An 18,371-nucleotide genomic window follows, 5' to 3' on the forward strand; every position below is an offset into this window, starting at 1 on the left:
GATATGAAGTTTGATAGGTTTGACATTATGCCTCTCAAAAACTTAGCCCACACCTTTGCGAGGTATACCCCGGCTTAATTTGAGCAAACTCTTCCTCTAAACTGAAAATTAGCTTCAAACCTTGATCCCGGAAGATTGGTCACGGTATCTATTGGAGGGTCCTCTACTATCTAGACAGTCTTGTTTTTCCACCAAGATAAGTAAGCGTGTCCGTGTTACAAGTGTCAGATCCCTGATTCATTTTGAGAGCAAGAAACTAGAGACACTGCCTTACCATTCCAGTAATGTGGAATATGGAGACATGATGTTTATTTATGGGTTTTGCAACAGTTCCAATTCTAGATTACATGGTCATGAACTCCCCTGTTATACAAAAAATGAAATCAGCGATTAGACCAATGTGAATAAATACATCCAAATCAAATGTATTCTTTAGATACTGAAACAAGGGGAAAATGCATGCATCATTGAAACCTCCCTCTGTCAATGGTATTCACTGGACTCCGATAAAGTAAAGAAAAGCAAGCCTAATGGAATCTCCCTCCCATCAAAGACAGGCCTATTCATTAAACACCGATCAAAGATTTAAAACATATTATCAAAAATCTCTCTTCTCCATCAAAAGTATTCATCACACGATATTCAAAAGAAAAAATGTAACTATGAAAATGCATTCGTCTCTGTCATATTAAAAAGATTGGGAACATTATTAGCCCAGAAGTATTACAAGTCAAATTTGAGTGACACCCTTAACAAATTTACAACAAGCTGAAACTTTCAGGATATGTTCAGAAAAGTATCAGGAATAACATACTAAAATTCCCCAAGAATCCACCTTGGGGCTTTTGAGAAATTCAAGATGGCGTCCAAGATGGCTGCAGGCTTGAGATTTTCTCATTTTTCAGGCTGGAAACACCATAAAAATGCAAATAGTCAATCAAAATATATGTTGAACTTGACACCGTGTCTGCCTTGGAGTGGCTTCATGAAAACTGTTCTGAAAAGTGATGAGTTCCAGACCTCCAGAATTGAGACTCTTCCATTCATCAATCTGGAACCAAGCAACACCAGCACTATCTACACTGCACTGCACTTTGCACAGACACAGAGTGACAAGCACAACCTAAAGATCTGCCCAGTAACATCTGATCAGCCTCTGTATCAAAAGGCTTCTGAAATTGTTGCTGCCTCCAGAGACTTGGACAAAGTGGTGGTGCAACTTGATGGCTTCCAACTGCTGATGTCCTACCTAGTCAGCACTGAGCAGACCATGACAGGGAGCGGGTTGGAAGACCTGTGGGATTGAGTGTATGCCAAAGGTTCTGTGGTGCATATGCTCATAGGTCATGCCTTCTCTCGAGCAGTGCATGCCAACATTCTGACTTTACTGGCCCTCATCTATGTACTGCTCAACAAGTCACAGCGGAACAAGATGAAGATGCTGCTGAGATAGATGAAGATGAAATTCTGCAAGAGTTTCAACAGTTTCTCACTCACCACCTAGATCAAGCTGCCACACAGAGCAGAACGGGGAAGTTATGGGTGCAATACATCCACCAGGTGTTGCTTATGCGCAACTTCACCAGAGCTGAGAGGACTGGCAACTGGAAGCTTCATCTTCACTGTATGAAGGAGATGATCCCACATTTCCATGCAGCAGGTCGTCTTCTGTATGCCAAGTCCACCAGACTGTACTTGCAGCAGATGAACTCCACTGCTAAAGTCATACCACCTGAGGAATACACATTGTTCTCTGCAAAGGGGTATTTCACCATTCACCAAGCAAATGAGTTCCAGTCTGGCAACTTCTCCGACCAGACAATCAAGCAGTTCCTGATGAGGATGCTGAAAACAAGTGGAGGGATGACCCATGGTAGAGGGATAACAGACAGCATCTTAGCCAAATGGGTGCATGCACCGCCTCACTGTGTTCCTTTGTGCGATGCTTTGGAGAAGTTCACTGGTGTACACACTGCTACCTCTGAACAACACAAAGATCTTCGTTCATCCACCCAGGGTAAAGACAAGAAAGACTACGATGTCCTCCTCAACTGGCTGCAGCCACATCCACCATTTGCAGGTTACCAGCCTGACTGCCTAGTGTCTATTTCCACTGATGTTGAAGCTGACACATCTGTCAACTGTGACAATGCCATGCAGATTGGTCAAGTTGCAGTATATAAAATAACAGGGAAACAGTTCACAGAGATCACCCTGCATCGCAGTAACAAAGTCAAGAATATGGGAGATAAGAACAGTATCAACATCAGTGGGCAAAACATAGAGGTGAATCCCACTCTCTTCTTCAACAGGATCACTTGTGTCCTTAAGACAAGTTCTGACACGGAGCACTTCATGTCATATGAGATGGCTCCTCAACCTCCATGCGGAAACCAACCAAGAGTGCCCTAGGTACTCTCCTCAAGTTATTTGCCCCTGTACAGCCCAGTATTCCAAACAACTGCCAGTTTGTCATAGATGGAGGCCACCTGTTCCAGTCAGCAGTTTGGCCACAGCCATCAGCCTAGGGAGTTGTGTGCCAGTGCTGAACTGACTACATCCTGAGGCGCTGTGGGGCTGGCACTAGCACTGTGCTTGATGCCTACAGAACTGTCTCAACCAAGACAGCATAGCAACTACGCAGGGCAAAGAAGTCAACACCCAGTGACATCCTATTTGGCCTGAACATGCAAACCACTACTACTCAGGCAGCATTTCTGGAAAATAACCACAACAAGGAGAGTCTCATAGAGATGCTCAGTGGTTTGCTGAATCAAGCAGGCATCCAGGTGAAGCAGGCGCAAGCTGATGCAGATGCCTTGATTGTGTCAACTGCTCTGTCTTTGGCAGCATCTGGCAAACCAGTGGTTGTTGTCGGAACTGACACTGACCTGCTGGTAGTGCTGGTGACTCTATCAACCACAAACATGAGCCTGTATGTTATGCTGCAAGAACCCTGCAGCACTACAGAGTTCACGACATTCAAGCAAGCATTGGTGACACATGTAAATATCTGATGGTGTTGCATGCCATAACTGGGTGCGACACCGTATCTGCTCTGTATTGACAAGGGAAGCAAAAGGCATGCAATCTGGTGCATAACAATAAGGAGTATGGCCTACTCAACACATTCATTGATGCGGACAGCACTCATCAGCAAGTACAAGAAGCAGGTGAAAGCTTCTTCCAAAAGCTCTATGGTGCATCCAGTTGTGCATCACTGGACAAGTTCCGCTACATCGCCTACAACAAGGCAATCAGCAGAAGTCACTTTCCTCAACCTTCCAGTTGACAACTTTTCCTCCAACAAGTGCTGCAGCCAAGCAACATTTTACAGAACATATCTCAATATTCAGGAATGGATGGGGAGGCCCTTGCAGCCAACAGCATGGGGATGGAAACTGGAGAATATCCTGACACCAACTGACACTGACCATCAAATTGCTCCAGACACTCTGCTCAACATGATCTTTTGTGGCTGCAGGGCAGATGGCTGTGGAGTGTCATGTGGCTGCAGGAAAATGGAGGTGCACTGTTCTGCCCTGTGTACAAAGTGCACTGGTCAAACCTGCAACAATGCAGCACCAATGCCATCCTTGCTGGATGCTGAGGGAGAAACCGAAGAATCAACTGTTTCTCCATAAACTGATGATGAGGATGATGACAGGGCGAGCATGTGTCATGTTGTAAATATGTTTCACAAGTTTTAACATTTGTATTTGTTTTGTTAATAATTATTTTTTTTCAGTGTACAGTACTTCATACAATCCATGAATATTCTAATTTTACTCTTAAGGTTTCTATAGTATTACCACAGATATGGTGAAAGTTGCTCACATAACTGAATAAGGATTTCATTAAATCTTTAAGATATCACTGAAATTGAATTCCCTGGCCAAGAAAACATATATTTTGACTCATTATTTGCATTTTTATGATGTTTTACGCCTGAAATATGAGAAAATCTCATCTTAAACTTTTCAAAAGCCCCAAAGTGGATTCTTGGGGAATTTTAGTAAGTTTTTCCTGACAGTTTTCTGAATATTTCCTGAAAGTTTCAGCTTTTTATAAATTTGTTCAGGTTCTAAACCTATTACTCCTGGACTATGGAAAATTCGCTTTCTTCATTCTTTCCTGTCAAAGGTAGCCTATTCAAACAGTAACTGAAAGGGGTAAAAAAGATGACAGTGTTCAAAGTGCAGTATCCTCCCTACCTGCATCCCCTTTTCATTATGATTACTGTTAATGTAACTAATTCAGCATAGGCCGAATTAGTCGTGACTCCTGATTCAACAATTCCGTGACGAGGCGGCAGGACTGTTTGCGCTTGATTCAACAATAATAAATAAATATTTACTCTACTTTCTTGATACATAAAGCTAATCATTAAAATTAATTACAGGAAGTCTGTTCACCTGTGATTTACTAGTTGAAGGGACTTTAATGTTACATTTTTCAATAACCTGCAAGATAAAGTCATAATTAAAAGGCTAGCAATCCAGCTGCCTAATGCACTTCATCAACCCTTCCCCCCATATCCCTGACTATTCACTCCGACATCCCGTATGCGCCATCTTACTTGCCCATTTAACGATAATGGTTGTTTTTAAAATTCACCTCACCGATAAATGAAGCCTTAGAATGTACATGTTTACAGAACATTTTCTGCTCAGAATGGCTTTGTCTTTCATTTCCCAAAATATTTGCTTAAACTCATGTTACACTGTATATAGCGCCTAGTCTTCTTTGGCAATTTTGAGACAAGTGCTTTTCTCTGCATGCTAAATGCGGAGAACTTGATATCTCACCTTAATGCTGTCCCCTCTTAGAGGAAGGGGCCTAGGCATTGGCAAATCATGCCCTTTGCCTAGCAGCAGCCCACCACAGTCGACTAATCCTAAGATATTAATTCACTGCATAGATCCTCGAAGGCACAGAGTATTTTTTTTTTTCAGGAATTGAGACAAAGTCCTCATATTGCACAAACACACATTTGTCCAGGTCGGCCACGGGATCCTTGCCCGTGGGTCTAGGCTGATTGCCCCCCTCTCTCTCTCTCTCTCTCTCTCTCTCTCTCTCTCTCTCTCTCTCTCTCTCTCTCTCTCTCTCTCTATATATATATATATATATATATATATATATATATATATATATATATATATATATATATATATATATATATATATATATAAATATATTTATAAATATATATATATATATATATATATATATATATATATATATATATATATATATATATATATATATATATATATATATATATATATATATATATATATATATATATATATATATATAAATGGAATCAGCTGGACACACTTACCAGATAGATCAAATCAGAGGTGGTGGTAGTTTTCCCTTAATTAATTTTGTGTACGTTCTTTCAGAAAAGCCTTTATTGTAGTACAAATGGAGAGTGCATTTAATGTTTTATGTACTACCACTAGTTTTTATAGGGTTATACTGAAGCAGTGAGGAACACTATGCTTGCTATAATTGATATGCAGTATCCTAATCATCGTACATTGCTGAGCATGAAAGGGAACATGAACGGTAGTGAAGATTTAACGAAGCTCTCTTTGACAAGGGTATTGTTGTTTAATTAATTTTCCCTTGAAGGCTAATCATTATTTAAATAACGTTCTGGTGAATGTAGTAGCCTTTAGTGATTATGAAAATTCATTTACTGATTACAATTTACTATTTCTTATATGCATATCATCTCAAGTTTTTCAGACGACCGTAGAAGTGTAAGCAAATGCTAAATTAGGAAAAAAGTCATAAATACAGAGGAAAATAGTAAGTCATCCACCTGTATATAAAGCTCGGTTCATTTTATACTCTTTGTCCACCTTCATTCAAAACCTATGTCCGCACCCAACTTAGTTGGGCACTATTTATGTTTTAAGTTCTCCCGTCAAACTAGAGACTCTTACGTGAAATTTCTTGGACAAATGTATGTTCTCTTCCCCCCGCCCCCGTCAAACTAAAGACTCTTACGTGAAATTTCTTAGACAACTGTATGTTCTCTTCCCCCCGCCCCCCGCCACCTTTTGTACACGAATTTATTCTTAGGTCGCCTAACACAGAACTCCGAATTTAGAAAAATATCATTAGTTAATGTCAGCAGAGTAATTATATATGCTAAAGCGAGATAGAAAGTTTGAATCAAGCAATGTACGATGATTAGGATACTGCATATCAATTATAGCAAGCATAATGTTCCTCATTGCTTCATCTCGCTGCCTTTTTTCGGTGTCCACATATCTTTTCAGATTCTTATGTGAAAATGTTTATCAAATCAGGAACGTTAATCTCAGTACTATAATAAAAAAAGGATGTTAGCACAGATATATCTTGTGCAACTTGGCCACTTACCATCCACATCTATTCTGTGGAAAACAATAGTTCTCGAAGTATATATTCTCCCACCTCTGTTTAATTTTGGAATTCTATCCTTTCTTCTGTTTTCCATGTCTTACTATATTTCCCTACTATCAATAGGCAACTCTGTCGCTTCATACATGTTTAAGCCTCTTAATTAATGATCAGGTAGAGGCCTTGAGGTCATTGTCGCAACGGCCTGCGTACAGTACCAAAGAGAAACTACTTTGGTGGACACAACATCAGTTCATCCATTTTTAAAGAGTATTAGACTTTGACTGAACTTTACTTACTGCTATCCAAAGGATTGTCTTCATCCGTGGGCGTGGAAGCACTGAAGCTCAGCATGGGTAGAATGTGTCCATGTGGGCGTGCATGGGTGGTATTTTCATCCTCCCGATGACCGTTCACAACTGCCGACATCTTGACTGGAAAAGAAGTGCGGATTTTAACTGGACTGGTGAATGGAAAGGTTTGAGTTAGGTAGGCTAGCTGCTTATAAGGTATTTTGTTATTATTATTGCTGTTGTATACAATATTATCCTTACTTGCATTTTCAGAAGCTGGGTAAGGTTGTTGTCTGAAAAGTAGATACGAAATTGGAAGAAATTCGATGAAAAAATTAAGTTTCTGATGTTTTTCTCTTGATGTTTCCAGGCATGGGCTTGAACGGAAAAGAAAATATAAAGCGTATGAATGGAAGATATTACTTACCAGTAAACTGTATCTGAATGCCTAGAAAATAGTAAGATTACATAGCTGTTGTATCTTCATGAAATTGTTGCCCAAAGTATCTACAGTAAGAAAAAACATAATATTGTTATATTTGATACAAGACTAGTATGCTGAGTTCTAGATTCCTACGAAATTTAGAAATATTTGGCATGCTCTTCTGACTCCATCTATTTGTTGTTGAGAGAAACCCGTTTCATTTGTATGACGTTGAATAACCCTTTCGGATTCCAGTGATGTAAAGATACTGTCTGGGGTTCCCCCTGGTTCATATGGGAATCTCCGGAAGAAGGTCCCTCAGTCATATCGGAGTCCATAGGTTACACATCGCAGGCTTTCCTTGGAAGCACTATAGAAGGACCCCTCCGCTAGATAAGGTACCCACTGCTCCCCCAGAAACCCCTGGGGGGTTACCTATAATATCAATTGGGTTTGCTCTAAAAATGGAAAAAGGAAGAAGAAGAACCCTTAATTGTTTGCAACGCTGTTTGGAACGCTCTTCGCATTTTGTGATTCTTAGGGACTACAACTTGTAAGATGGCAGTGAACTAATTACTGCTTCAAGTTAACTTGTTTGTTGCATAGACTCTTTATTTAGACCTAGTTTGCCTTAATACACCCTCTAGGAGTTTTCAGGCCGAGGCTTCAGGTCGCCTCGTGCGATGTGATGTAATCATAGAAAACGGAACATTTTCTCCCCGAGAGCGATGGCAAACCGCACCCCTTTGTCTGTGAGACTTAAACCAAAGAGTTTGGAGAAGTAAAGAGTGAACAGTTGCGAGAGTCCTTTTGGGAAAATTGTAACTGTGGGACCGGTGGCGCCATCTGACGGTGAGCTCGTAGACTTTGATAGCATTTGTTTGTGCTGGCATACACCACACTAATGTTTAAGACGAATGTTAGCACTTTTGTGGGTTGTAACACTATCCTCTGATCTTTTATCATTATTTATATAACAATGCACTAATCTGGATTAATTATTTCAATATTCTATTGGACTACTGGTGCTAAACTAGGTTTCATTCAAAAGGCTGAAAATTATAGATGAAAGGATATAAATAAATAAATAAATAAATAAATAAATACATTTATAAGATTTATCAGGCCAAACTATAAACAAACTGAAACTCCTCCAATGTAAATTGATATCTTTATTTTATACTGGGCTCAGATGCATTAACATTTACGAAGGTGTAAAGTTCAGTTTTTGTTCGTTACATTACAAATACGTTTCTAACCATATTATTCAGAAATTCAATGGGAAACAGGAATATTATCACAAGAAAAGCCAGAAAAATGAGGATACAAACACCACTGTAACTTACGACATCGCAAGTCTGTTTAGTACGTCTGGGCCTTGCACTGCAATTATACATTTTCAGTATTACGGATGACTGAACTTTGTAAGTTTTCGGTTCTTTCGACCTGCAAATAAAAGACCTTTGTTTGCATCTTTTAAAGTGTGTTGAAGGCGGATGCAAATAAAGAGGTTGACAATGAAAAAACTGCAGTTGCACACAGAACAAGCTAAATACTTTCCTTGCATCTTCTCCTCCAAGCTCGTCGCAAGTCTGTAGTGAACTCTGCTTATGTAGTAAATGTCAGAAACCATCCTTCTATACTCGTTTTCCATCTGAGTAACCATGTCATAAAGGACTGTACTTGGCACAATTAGCTCCTCTCCTAGTGTGTTACCATAAGTCTTCTTGGAAAGGAAAACATGAACATGGTTGTGTGGATCAAGAGTACTTTGAAGCTTTGTCCTGCATTCTCTACAAACCTTGTGATGAATCTTACGCACAATGCAACCTGTGATATATGCTAACACATTGCATTCCTCGAGTGGTTGGTCTCCACCAGGGAGGGTCATTACTGACTGTACTGATACAGGAATTGGCAGAGAAGAATGTGAAACATTCACTGCAGATTTTGCAAAACCTGAAGCCCCTATATTGCTCAGAGCTACCAAGAAGGTATCCATGTCTTCTTGGCAGTTAGCACCAGCACTTGGAACCATAATAGCATCGACCATGACTTGGTGGAATGCACTCATGAACTGACACGCATCTGGGTTGTCCCTGTGCCCACCTTTCCCCCGAATTGTTAAAAATAAATTCTCCAAACAATCTTGATTGAGTCTGTTGCTTAATAGGTAAGACAGCTTCTACTTTGCATGTTACTCGTCCCACAACTGTAACAGACCTTTGATTGCTATCTGCCATCCAGAGAGGCAAGGAAGCTTTCGTGGACCAAGTGATTTGATACCATCCAACCATGTGAGGCAGTTACCTAGAAATTCCTTGTGACCCGATTTCAGACTCATGGCACGTCGCACTTTTGCATTACTGGTACTGTGAGGTTCAAGAGAAATGTCAAAAGAGAGACTGATTCTTTATTATTCTCAACAGGTGTTTATAAAGCAAAAAAGCGGACGGAAAGGTAGCGGGTGACCCGAGGCCCCCCGCTGTGTCCATACAGAATTTGTGTTTTCTGACAAGCATAAAAATACTTACAATATTCATTACAGGGCATATAAAAGGTAGATATACATATCGGCAGAAAGGCCATACAATGATGCATAAGATGAGGTACATAAAGAATCTGAAATAATGACAGGTAATATACATGACATGATTAATGTACATATAAAGGGAGAAACACAAGAAAGGAGAGGCGATTTGACACCCTTACAAATACTTCCCCCCCCCCCCAAGACAATGATTAGAGGAGCAATTATTGGATGAAATAACATTAATCACGGAGGCACTGGGGCAGTCGGAGTGGGCCCCTGCTTCTGGAGAACTGTGGGCGCAGGGTGGAGCTGACACCTGGGGTTGGCTGGATGAGTTTCCTGGGCCACCCCGGGCCCGCCTTAGTGTGGAAGCGGGTGCGTCTGCAGGCAGGTATTGAGGGGGGGGACTCTGGGGCGCCTGCCTTCTTCTTTGCATACTTCGCTGTCCAATAGGAATGTGAGTTTCAGCCTGTCGATGGTGATCCAGTCCTCCCGCCCATGGATGTTGAGGAGGAATGCTTTGCTGGCTCGCTTGATGACTCGGTGGTGCCCCCTTTAGGGCCTGATTAAGGGCGGCCGGCGGGTGTCCACCCTGACGAAGACGTAGGCGCAGGAGTGTAAGGTGGGTGGGCTGTAGGTGATGGTTCTGTCGATGAAGGTCTTGTGGCAGGGTGTGAACTTCTACGAGAGTTCCCTCAACCTCAGGAGGGGGTGTCGGCGCCATCGGCCAACAGAGGGAAGAATTCTCCGGGGACAGCCAGTGTTTCCTCACAGACTTTCTCAGCAGGGGAGGTGTCGCCATTTGCTTTTGGTGCGGTGTGGAGACCCAGCAGGACCCAGGGCAGCTGTTCCTTCCACCTCTCATCGGTGCAGTGTGCCATGAGAGCTGCTTTAAGAGAGTGGTGCACCCTCTCGACCATGCCGTTCGCAGCGGGGTTGTATGCCATTGTGTTGTGTAGAGTTGTACCCATCAAGCATGCCAAGGAGACCCAGAGCTCTGACAGGAAGGCAGGACCCCTGTCTGTAGTGATGCTGTCTGGCACTTCGAAGCAGCTGATCCAACTGGAGAGGAGGGCACCTGCACATGATGTTGTTGATGCTTCATCCATGGGGGTTGCTTTGGGCCAGCGAGTGGAGCAGTCTATGATCGTCAGGAGGTATCTGGCTCCCCCTGACTGTGGAAGAGGCCCGATGACGTCAGTGTGGATGTGGCCAAACCGTCGACGAGGCTGGGGAAAATCGCCGATCCCAGACTCTGTGTGCCGGGATGTTTTGCTCGTCTGGCACGGAATGCAGCTCCTTGCCCACTGGCAGATGTCCTTGTTGATGCCATGCCATACAAACTTGTCAGTCATGAGGCACGCCGTTGTGCGCCCCGATAGATGGGAGAGACCATGGACTCTGTCGAACACGTGCTTTCTCATTGAGGCGGGCACCAAGGGGGCGTGGGTGGCCTGTGCTGGTGTCGCAGAGGAGAGTTGTGTCTGAGTTTGCTAAGGGCACGTCTTTCCATTTGAGAGCCGTCACTGCCGTCCTGTACTACACCGTCTCTGGGTCTGCTGCTTGTTCTCCTGCCAGGTCTTCGTAGTCGATGCCGAGGTGAAGGGAACTGATTTCTACTCTTAACAGAGCGTCAGCCACTGGGTTTTTCTTGCCAGGAACGTAGTTGATGGTGCACCCGAATTCGGAGATGGCGGTCAGGAGCCGCTGTTGCCTTGCAGACCACGCGTCCCCTTGCTTTGCAAATGCGTGAACCAAGGGTTTGTGATCTGTTAGGATTGTGAATTCAGTTCCCTCCAGCAGGTACTTGAAGTGCCTCACAGCCTGATAGATAGCTAGCAGCTCTTTGTCGAAGGCGCTGTAGCGGGTCTCAGCTAGCAAAAACTTGCAGCTGAAGAAGGCCAAGGGCTGGGGTGTGCCGTTCACCAACTGCTCGAGTACTGCACCGCAGGCGATGTTGCTGGCATCCGTTGTCAACCTGAGGGCAGCACGGGGTTGTGGTGAGTTAAGGTGGTGGCACTGGAGAGGGCCCTTTACTTTTGAATGAATGCCTGCAGCCGCGGAGCTTCCCATGTTAGTGTTTTTGGTTTCCCCTTCAGGATTGACATCAGGGGGTACATGATGCGGGCAATACCTGGGATGAAGCGCCAGTAGTAGTTTATCGTCCCAAGAAACTCCTGAAGGGCCCTGATGGTTTGTAGTTCTGGGAAATTTTCTATAGCTTTTACTTTAGAGGCCGTGGGGCGCACTCCTGCTGGGGAAATCTCTTGGCCAAGGAAGTCTACTTTTTCTTTTCCGATAATGCACTTATCAAACCTGACAACTAATCCGCTGTCCTGCAAGCATTTCATGACGGCGTGGACGTGGCGAAGGTGTTCCTCTGGGGACCTGGAGGAGATGAGAATGTTGTCGATGTAGCAGATGTAGAAAGGCAGATCTCCCAAGATGGTGTCCATCAGGCGCTGGAATGTGGCGCCTGCATTCCTGAGACCAAAAGTGGAATACGAAAATGTGTGGCTCCCAAAAGGTGTGATGATGGCGGTTTCTGGGACGTCGTCGGGATGTAAAGGGACTTGGAAGTACGACTTCAGTAGGTCCATCTTGGAGAAAATTTTGGCTCCGTGGAGGCCACCTGTTAGGTCCTGCATGTTAGGGGGGGGCTAGTGGTCTGGTGTTCTTACTAATTTAGGCCCCGATAGTCCCTTCAAGGCCTCCATGATCCATCGGATTTCTTTACCATGTGGAGGGGAGACCCTCACGGGCTTGATGCCTTTTTACAGATGCCCATACGTTCCATCTCTGCAAAGGCCCGTTTGGCATCTCGTAACTTCTGGGGGGACAGTTGTCAGAACTTGGCATGGGTTGGTGGGCCCGTCGTGGTGATGTGGTGGAGGATGCTGTCCTTTGCTGAAGTCCCAGGTGACTGGCGCAGCTCTGGTTTGAATACGTCCGAGAACTCCTGTAGGAGGGATGTGTAGCTGTTGGGGGCTGTGGAGCAGATGGTGGGCATTCCAAGTCCGGTGGAGAGCTGACAGGAGTGGCACGTTCCTGTGTTGAGGAGGGGTTGTCTGGCGACGTCGACTAGAAGTCCGTGGTGCCCTAAGAAGTCCACGCCCAATAGGGGGAACTTAACATCCACTATGACGAAAGGCCAGTGGTATCTGCGCCCCAGGATTGAGATGGCCCTGGTCGTTGTGCCAAAAGTGCGGATGGGAGTTCCATTTGCTGCTAAGAGGGCAGGTATTGAATCAGGTATTTTTTCTAAACCTTCTCTGGATGGCGGGAAGACTGACTGTATTGCCCCCGTATCTACCAGCAGACACCATTTGGAAATTTCGTCCGTGATGAAAAAACCTGCTGGGAGGGGGGAGTTGGATTTCGCGGCCACAGCTGTTACTTGTGGCCACCTTTGTCGTTTTTTGTGAAAGAACAGGGAGGCCTGCAGGTTCTGGCGTTGGTTCCGAACTTTCTATGGTAGAAGCACCATGCCAGGTTTGACCATGTCCTGTGCTCTCTGAGTGGCATTCTCTTCTTATAAACAGAGTTGATGTCTCCGCCGTCGTCACCGTCTTCCTCCAACAGGTTGCAGGCTCCCAGGGCAGCGGCTGCGAGGGCGGTGGCATGTGTCAAGGCCTTGGTGGCCTCGTATAGTTTCTGGGCGTCGTCCACTAAGGCATCCATGTCTAGGTTCTCTGCATCCTTTATCTGGCGCTGAACTTCCGCCGGAGGTGCCAAAGGAAAATTGCTTTTGTTAGGTCTATCATCCTTTTCCTTCCATTTTTGCCGTGGCCTGGGAGTGTTATCAACCCCCGCAGTTGGTCCCCGGCTTCCCTAAGTGATGCATCTCTGAGGGGCTGAGATAACAGGTCGGATGTGTGCTGTGCTCTCTCGGACACAGGCACGGCATAAGAATTCAGCAGTTTGTATTTTAAGTCCGTGTATGTGACTTTGTCCGGTTGCACATCCAGCCAGGGGGAGATTCTGTTGAATACTTCTTCTGGGAGTGCCGTCATGACTGTCTGATTTGGTGGCATTGTCTGAGATGCGCGCATGCGAAGGTGCGCTTCTGCGTGCCAGAACCATGATGCCGTGTTTTGCCGCGAGAACGGGGGAAGTTTGACTGTGTCTGGCTTTGTTGGCGAGAGAGGCGTACAGACGATGCTTGCGGGTTCACATTGAGGTTCTGCTTCTGACATCTTTGCTTCTCACGCACCAAAACGCGGGGAAATGTGCCGTATTGAGTCGGTTAATGGTGCTGATATGTTTGAGTGGTCGAACGAAGTGCCAAAACATGCCCTTTTAGGTACGTCGTATTTAGTCCATTAATGGCATGGTTTCCGCCAGGGAGGGTGCTATCAGAGGCCTAAACTTTACCCGAGTTAGTCCGCTAAAGGCTCTTTGATGGTAAGGTGGCGGCTGTCGTTAGTCAGTTAATGGCTGGGCCAAAACCGCGCTACCTGTCCCTGACCCTGGGTCACCAGTGTGAGGTTCAAGAGAAATGTCAAAAGAGAGACTGATTCTTTATTATTCTCGATAGGTGTTTATAAAACAAAAAGCAGACGGAAAGGCTCCCTGCTGCATCCATACAGAATTTGTGTTTTCCGACAAGCATAAAAATAAGTATTGCTTGAAAGGTGATAAGAATTGTTATGAGGGTTAAAAATATAGCAGAAATTGTAGTTGTGATAACTGTCATCTATTATATCATTAAATTATGGAATGTGAATCACTCTGAATTTAGGGATTATAATATTACCAGTGTTGATTTTTTTTTTTTAGCATTGATGTATGTAAACATATGGTATTCATGGTAAGAAGAAAAATTATCAATGTAAATGCTGTGAAATAACTGTAGAACTTCATTAATGTATTTTTTTTATAAAAGATAAAAAAAATAATGGAAAATGGCACATGACCCAGCTGCTCCTCTCTGCAGTGTCTCAAAGGCGCTGTGTTCTGAGGCAATTGCATTTATTTCATTTTAGGGCTTTGCGGTGGCTCCAGTTTCAGACTCGAATTTTGGGAAGGGATAGAAGAACTACAAACGAAAGGTATTCAGTGTCTTCAAGAAATATCAGGGAACAGAGCCAAGTTGTCTTTTTCAGTACTGAATCAAATGAAAGTAATTATTACATGCACTCTCCAGGCTTCCAGAGAGAGCCTAAGGTACAGGGTTTATCAGTGGGGCTCTCTTCTAGTTCTTCCAAAGGAAACCTACCTTACATAGGGAACTCAGAGACTCAAGTTTGACTGAAAAACCAGGGAAGGAATATTGTTTGTCAACTTGCATTTCGTATTGCTTTAAAATGCAAATAACCTCCACTCCAGTGTACAGGTAGATCACAATCCAAGTGAATGAAAATGTAAAGTTGGATTATTATAGTAATATTCCTGATTGAATATGCTATGATGCATTATAGTATGAATGTGAATGAATGTATAATAAAGGTAAATAATAGTGAATGTGGTCCTTAGTGATAGATGCTGAATGATGAGTGAGCTGGAATGGGTCCACAAAACGGAAATATAATGTAACCCCACTGTTTCTTATAATTAAGAAGCCGGATATGGTGCAAAATAGCTCTCAGTACAGCTTAGCAACCTTTACCAAGGTGTAGTAGGTAACTTAGTTAACACATTTATGAGCATTCGGTGAAATGCTCTGCTGCCTGTTTTGGAAACTTCTGGATTTTATAGCTCACAAATAAGAGTTTAGCAAATAGCGTCATTAGGCCAAGATACATTCCTCAGTAGGTTAAATCGCGTTGTTGAAACTATTTCTGCTATGTTGTTGAGATTATCATTTCAGTTGTGTTAGGTATAATAAATTTATTTCTGCTTGTACAATTATATTTCTTAGAATATGTGTACTTTAGCCATGTTATGTGGCATATATATTTAGTTTTGCCGTGTTACTTTAAACATATTTATAAGTGCCTTGATACTTAGGGGCTTAGGGTATTCTTGCTTCTTGGTTGCTGCTCAGAGTATATACCTGGAATCCTTAAAAGAATATTTCAAGTATATCATATTTCTTAGAATATATTACCTTCTCTCATGCTTCCTTAAATATATTTGGCTATCATGTTACATATGTGTATTTAGTTTTGCCACATTCCATAGGTTGTATTTATTTCTGCTACTAAGAACAGAACAACACTGCCTCTCTCTCTCTCGATCGGGGAATTCACTGTGTGGTTTGTGAATGGGACTGATGTCTTCACGCTGTCCCTGGTTGGGTCACTCTCTTACTTTTTATCTGCTCCACCTAGTCTCTTTCCATGTAACTGTCCAACTTCTATGACTTTACCTTGCACCACTTTTCACTTCAATTAAGTACAAATCCTTCAGTGAGCCCTAAGAAATGTGCATCACAGCTGTCGTTGAACTAATAACAATAGTAATCATATAACAGCTGTCCAAAGATCCTTTGTTCCTTGATGTTTAGGTAGTACTCCCTACCATTGACCAAAGGGTGAATAAAGCCAGAGGTACAATTATGTCATGTTTATACCCACAAGTGGGCTTACAGAAATTTTGTGATTTTTAATTGGTTTTCAAAGCCAGGGAGGGCTCCTTCTATTGGCTGGAAGTGGAATGACTCATCCGGGAGAATCTGGCTGACCAACGAGGCACTGACTGACTGGCACCAGGTCCTTGGAGTTCTGATCACTGGACATGCTGCCTGAAGTAGCAGGCAACTGAGGGGTTATTCCAGGGGCACGCTTTGCTGTCCTCCTGACACTGGTGGGGAGAAGGGTCTCTCGGGTCACATTCAGCAATGGTTTCCATCTGAGGATGGCGAGGCCCTCCGTATATTGGAGGCAGCAGTAGTTGTTTATCACTGTCCACGATTTTTCTGCTCCTTACGATCTTCTGGAGTTGAAAAGCACTGCTGTGTTCCTTCATGTAGTGTTGGTACACCGCCCATTGCTATAGGTGAATGGCAAGCTTCTTCAAGAGGCGAGTCATAGCTGCAGCATCCTTTCTCACTGCCGAAGGTATCACCTAACATATGCAGCTGGTCTGAGGATCCTAATGAAGACACGCTGCTCGACAACTCCCACATAAAAGTTGGTAAACAGCACACCAAGGGGAGAAACCGTAGCTCCTACTGGATGAAAATGCATATCAAAAGATTATGAATGAGAACAATATATATATATATATATATATATATATATATATATATATATATATATATATATATATATATATATATATATATATATATCCTCGATGGCCAAGTCGGTTACAGCAGCAGCCTCGGGCCTCTTAGAGGTCTGTGGCACAGGTTCGAATCTGCAGCCAACCAGTCAGAGAGGCAGACACTTTGCTATGCTTGTAGATACCCCGGGATTGCGTATGTAATCAACGGATAGGTTTCCTTAAAAGCAAATGGGTGTTACAGACTAATACACACAAAGAAAGCCACTCCAACATCTTCTAGAAACATAACAGACACCTCACACATCTTGACTGTAGACCTAACTGTGCAATGACTCTTCGCTGCTGGAAGAAAGGGCACTGGTGACTGGTACAATACATGTACATACGCTACCAGGGTCTAAGCGATGACAGGCACGGCAGCTGATCGAGACTACAAAGTCTACCCCAAAGGCAAGTCAAAGTCCTTCAAAAGAAGGCATCGTGCTTACCCCATACAAATGGGAAAAAATCATGTTAAAAAGAAGAATATATATATATATATATATATATATATATATATATATATATATATATATATATATATATATATATATATATATATATATATATATATATGTATATGTATACACTCTTATGGCATATGTTTCTTTCTTAGACAATTTTCGTTAAAAGCAATTTCTTTCGTGGAATCAGTAGGTTTTTGCAGGGATATTCATTTCATCAGAGATGCCGATGCCAGAACAGCGGCTGCTCTGAAAAGAGACTCGGTGCTTCACCACAGAGCACAGCCAGCAAAAGACCTTGCCTTTTCTTGATGTCCTAGCCAATGAACAGAGAGGGCAATTTAAAACTTCTGTATTTACAAAAGCAACGCACACTGGCCATTGTTGGAATGCCTGGGGAAAATGCACCCACTGCACTTCTTGGAGAGATGTAAACAACGAATTAGACGGAACTCGCCACTTATGAACAAGCAACATATACGCATATCATATTATTGCAACTGCAATCAAAAAGAAAATTAACGAATTCTACCAACCGATCACGATGACAGCAGAGGGTAATTTGGTCATTTATCATTGTCTACACTGTGGGTCTGCTTATAAGGACAATTGTTGCGCCCTGTGAGGAATCATCAACACCTAGGGCCCTTTACAAGAAAATCAGCCTCAGGCCATACTGTCAACCTAACTTAGTAGCAGCTCTTGTAAAGAAAAACAGCACCGCTCCCGTGGGACCGAAGGAGATGTGTACAAATATGGTGTATAAATTCATATGCCCAGAGGAGATGTGTAAGTCCCACTGCAAAACCTACATCGGACACACTACTATGACCCTTCGGAGGCGAATGCTAGCCCACAGAAACCCAAGAGCCATACACCAGCATTTTATTGATACGCATGATAGGAAGCCATCCCTACAAGAATTGACTGAAGGTGCCCAGGTCATCCATACTGAAAGCACTATTGCCATCCAAAAACCGACTCTTCATATTCAGTAAGAGTCGGATCATAAAGGCCCGCCAGCAGAAAGAGGATTCTGTGAGTGAATG

At 43.1% G+C, this 18,371-nt stretch overlaps 1 protein-coding gene across 9 annotated transcripts in view; it reads right to left on the reverse strand.

Moving 5' to 3' along the window:
- The window catches only part of LOC136856556 (uncharacterized), a 430,695-nt gene that overhangs the window by 249,249 nt on the left and 163,075 nt on the right, over positions 1-18,371 (reverse strand). For all 9 annotated transcript variants that reach the window (XM_067134396.1, XM_067134403.1, XM_067134398.1 and 6 more), the window contains exon 2: positions 6,699-6,833. In XM_067134396.1, coding sequence (XP_066990497.1) covers positions 6,699-6,828 — 130 coding nt within the window. In that variant the 5' untranslated portion in view covers positions 6,829-6,833. The remainder of the gene's footprint in view (positions 1-6,698; positions 6,834-18,371) is intronic.

The sequence above is a fragment of the Macrobrachium rosenbergii genome, chromosome 36, assembly GCF_040412425.1.
Source record: "Macrobrachium rosenbergii isolate ZJJX-2024 chromosome 36, ASM4041242v1, whole genome shotgun sequence".
NCBI classification, from domain to species: Eukaryota; Metazoa; Arthropoda; class Malacostraca; order Decapoda; family Palaemonidae; genus Macrobrachium; species Macrobrachium rosenbergii.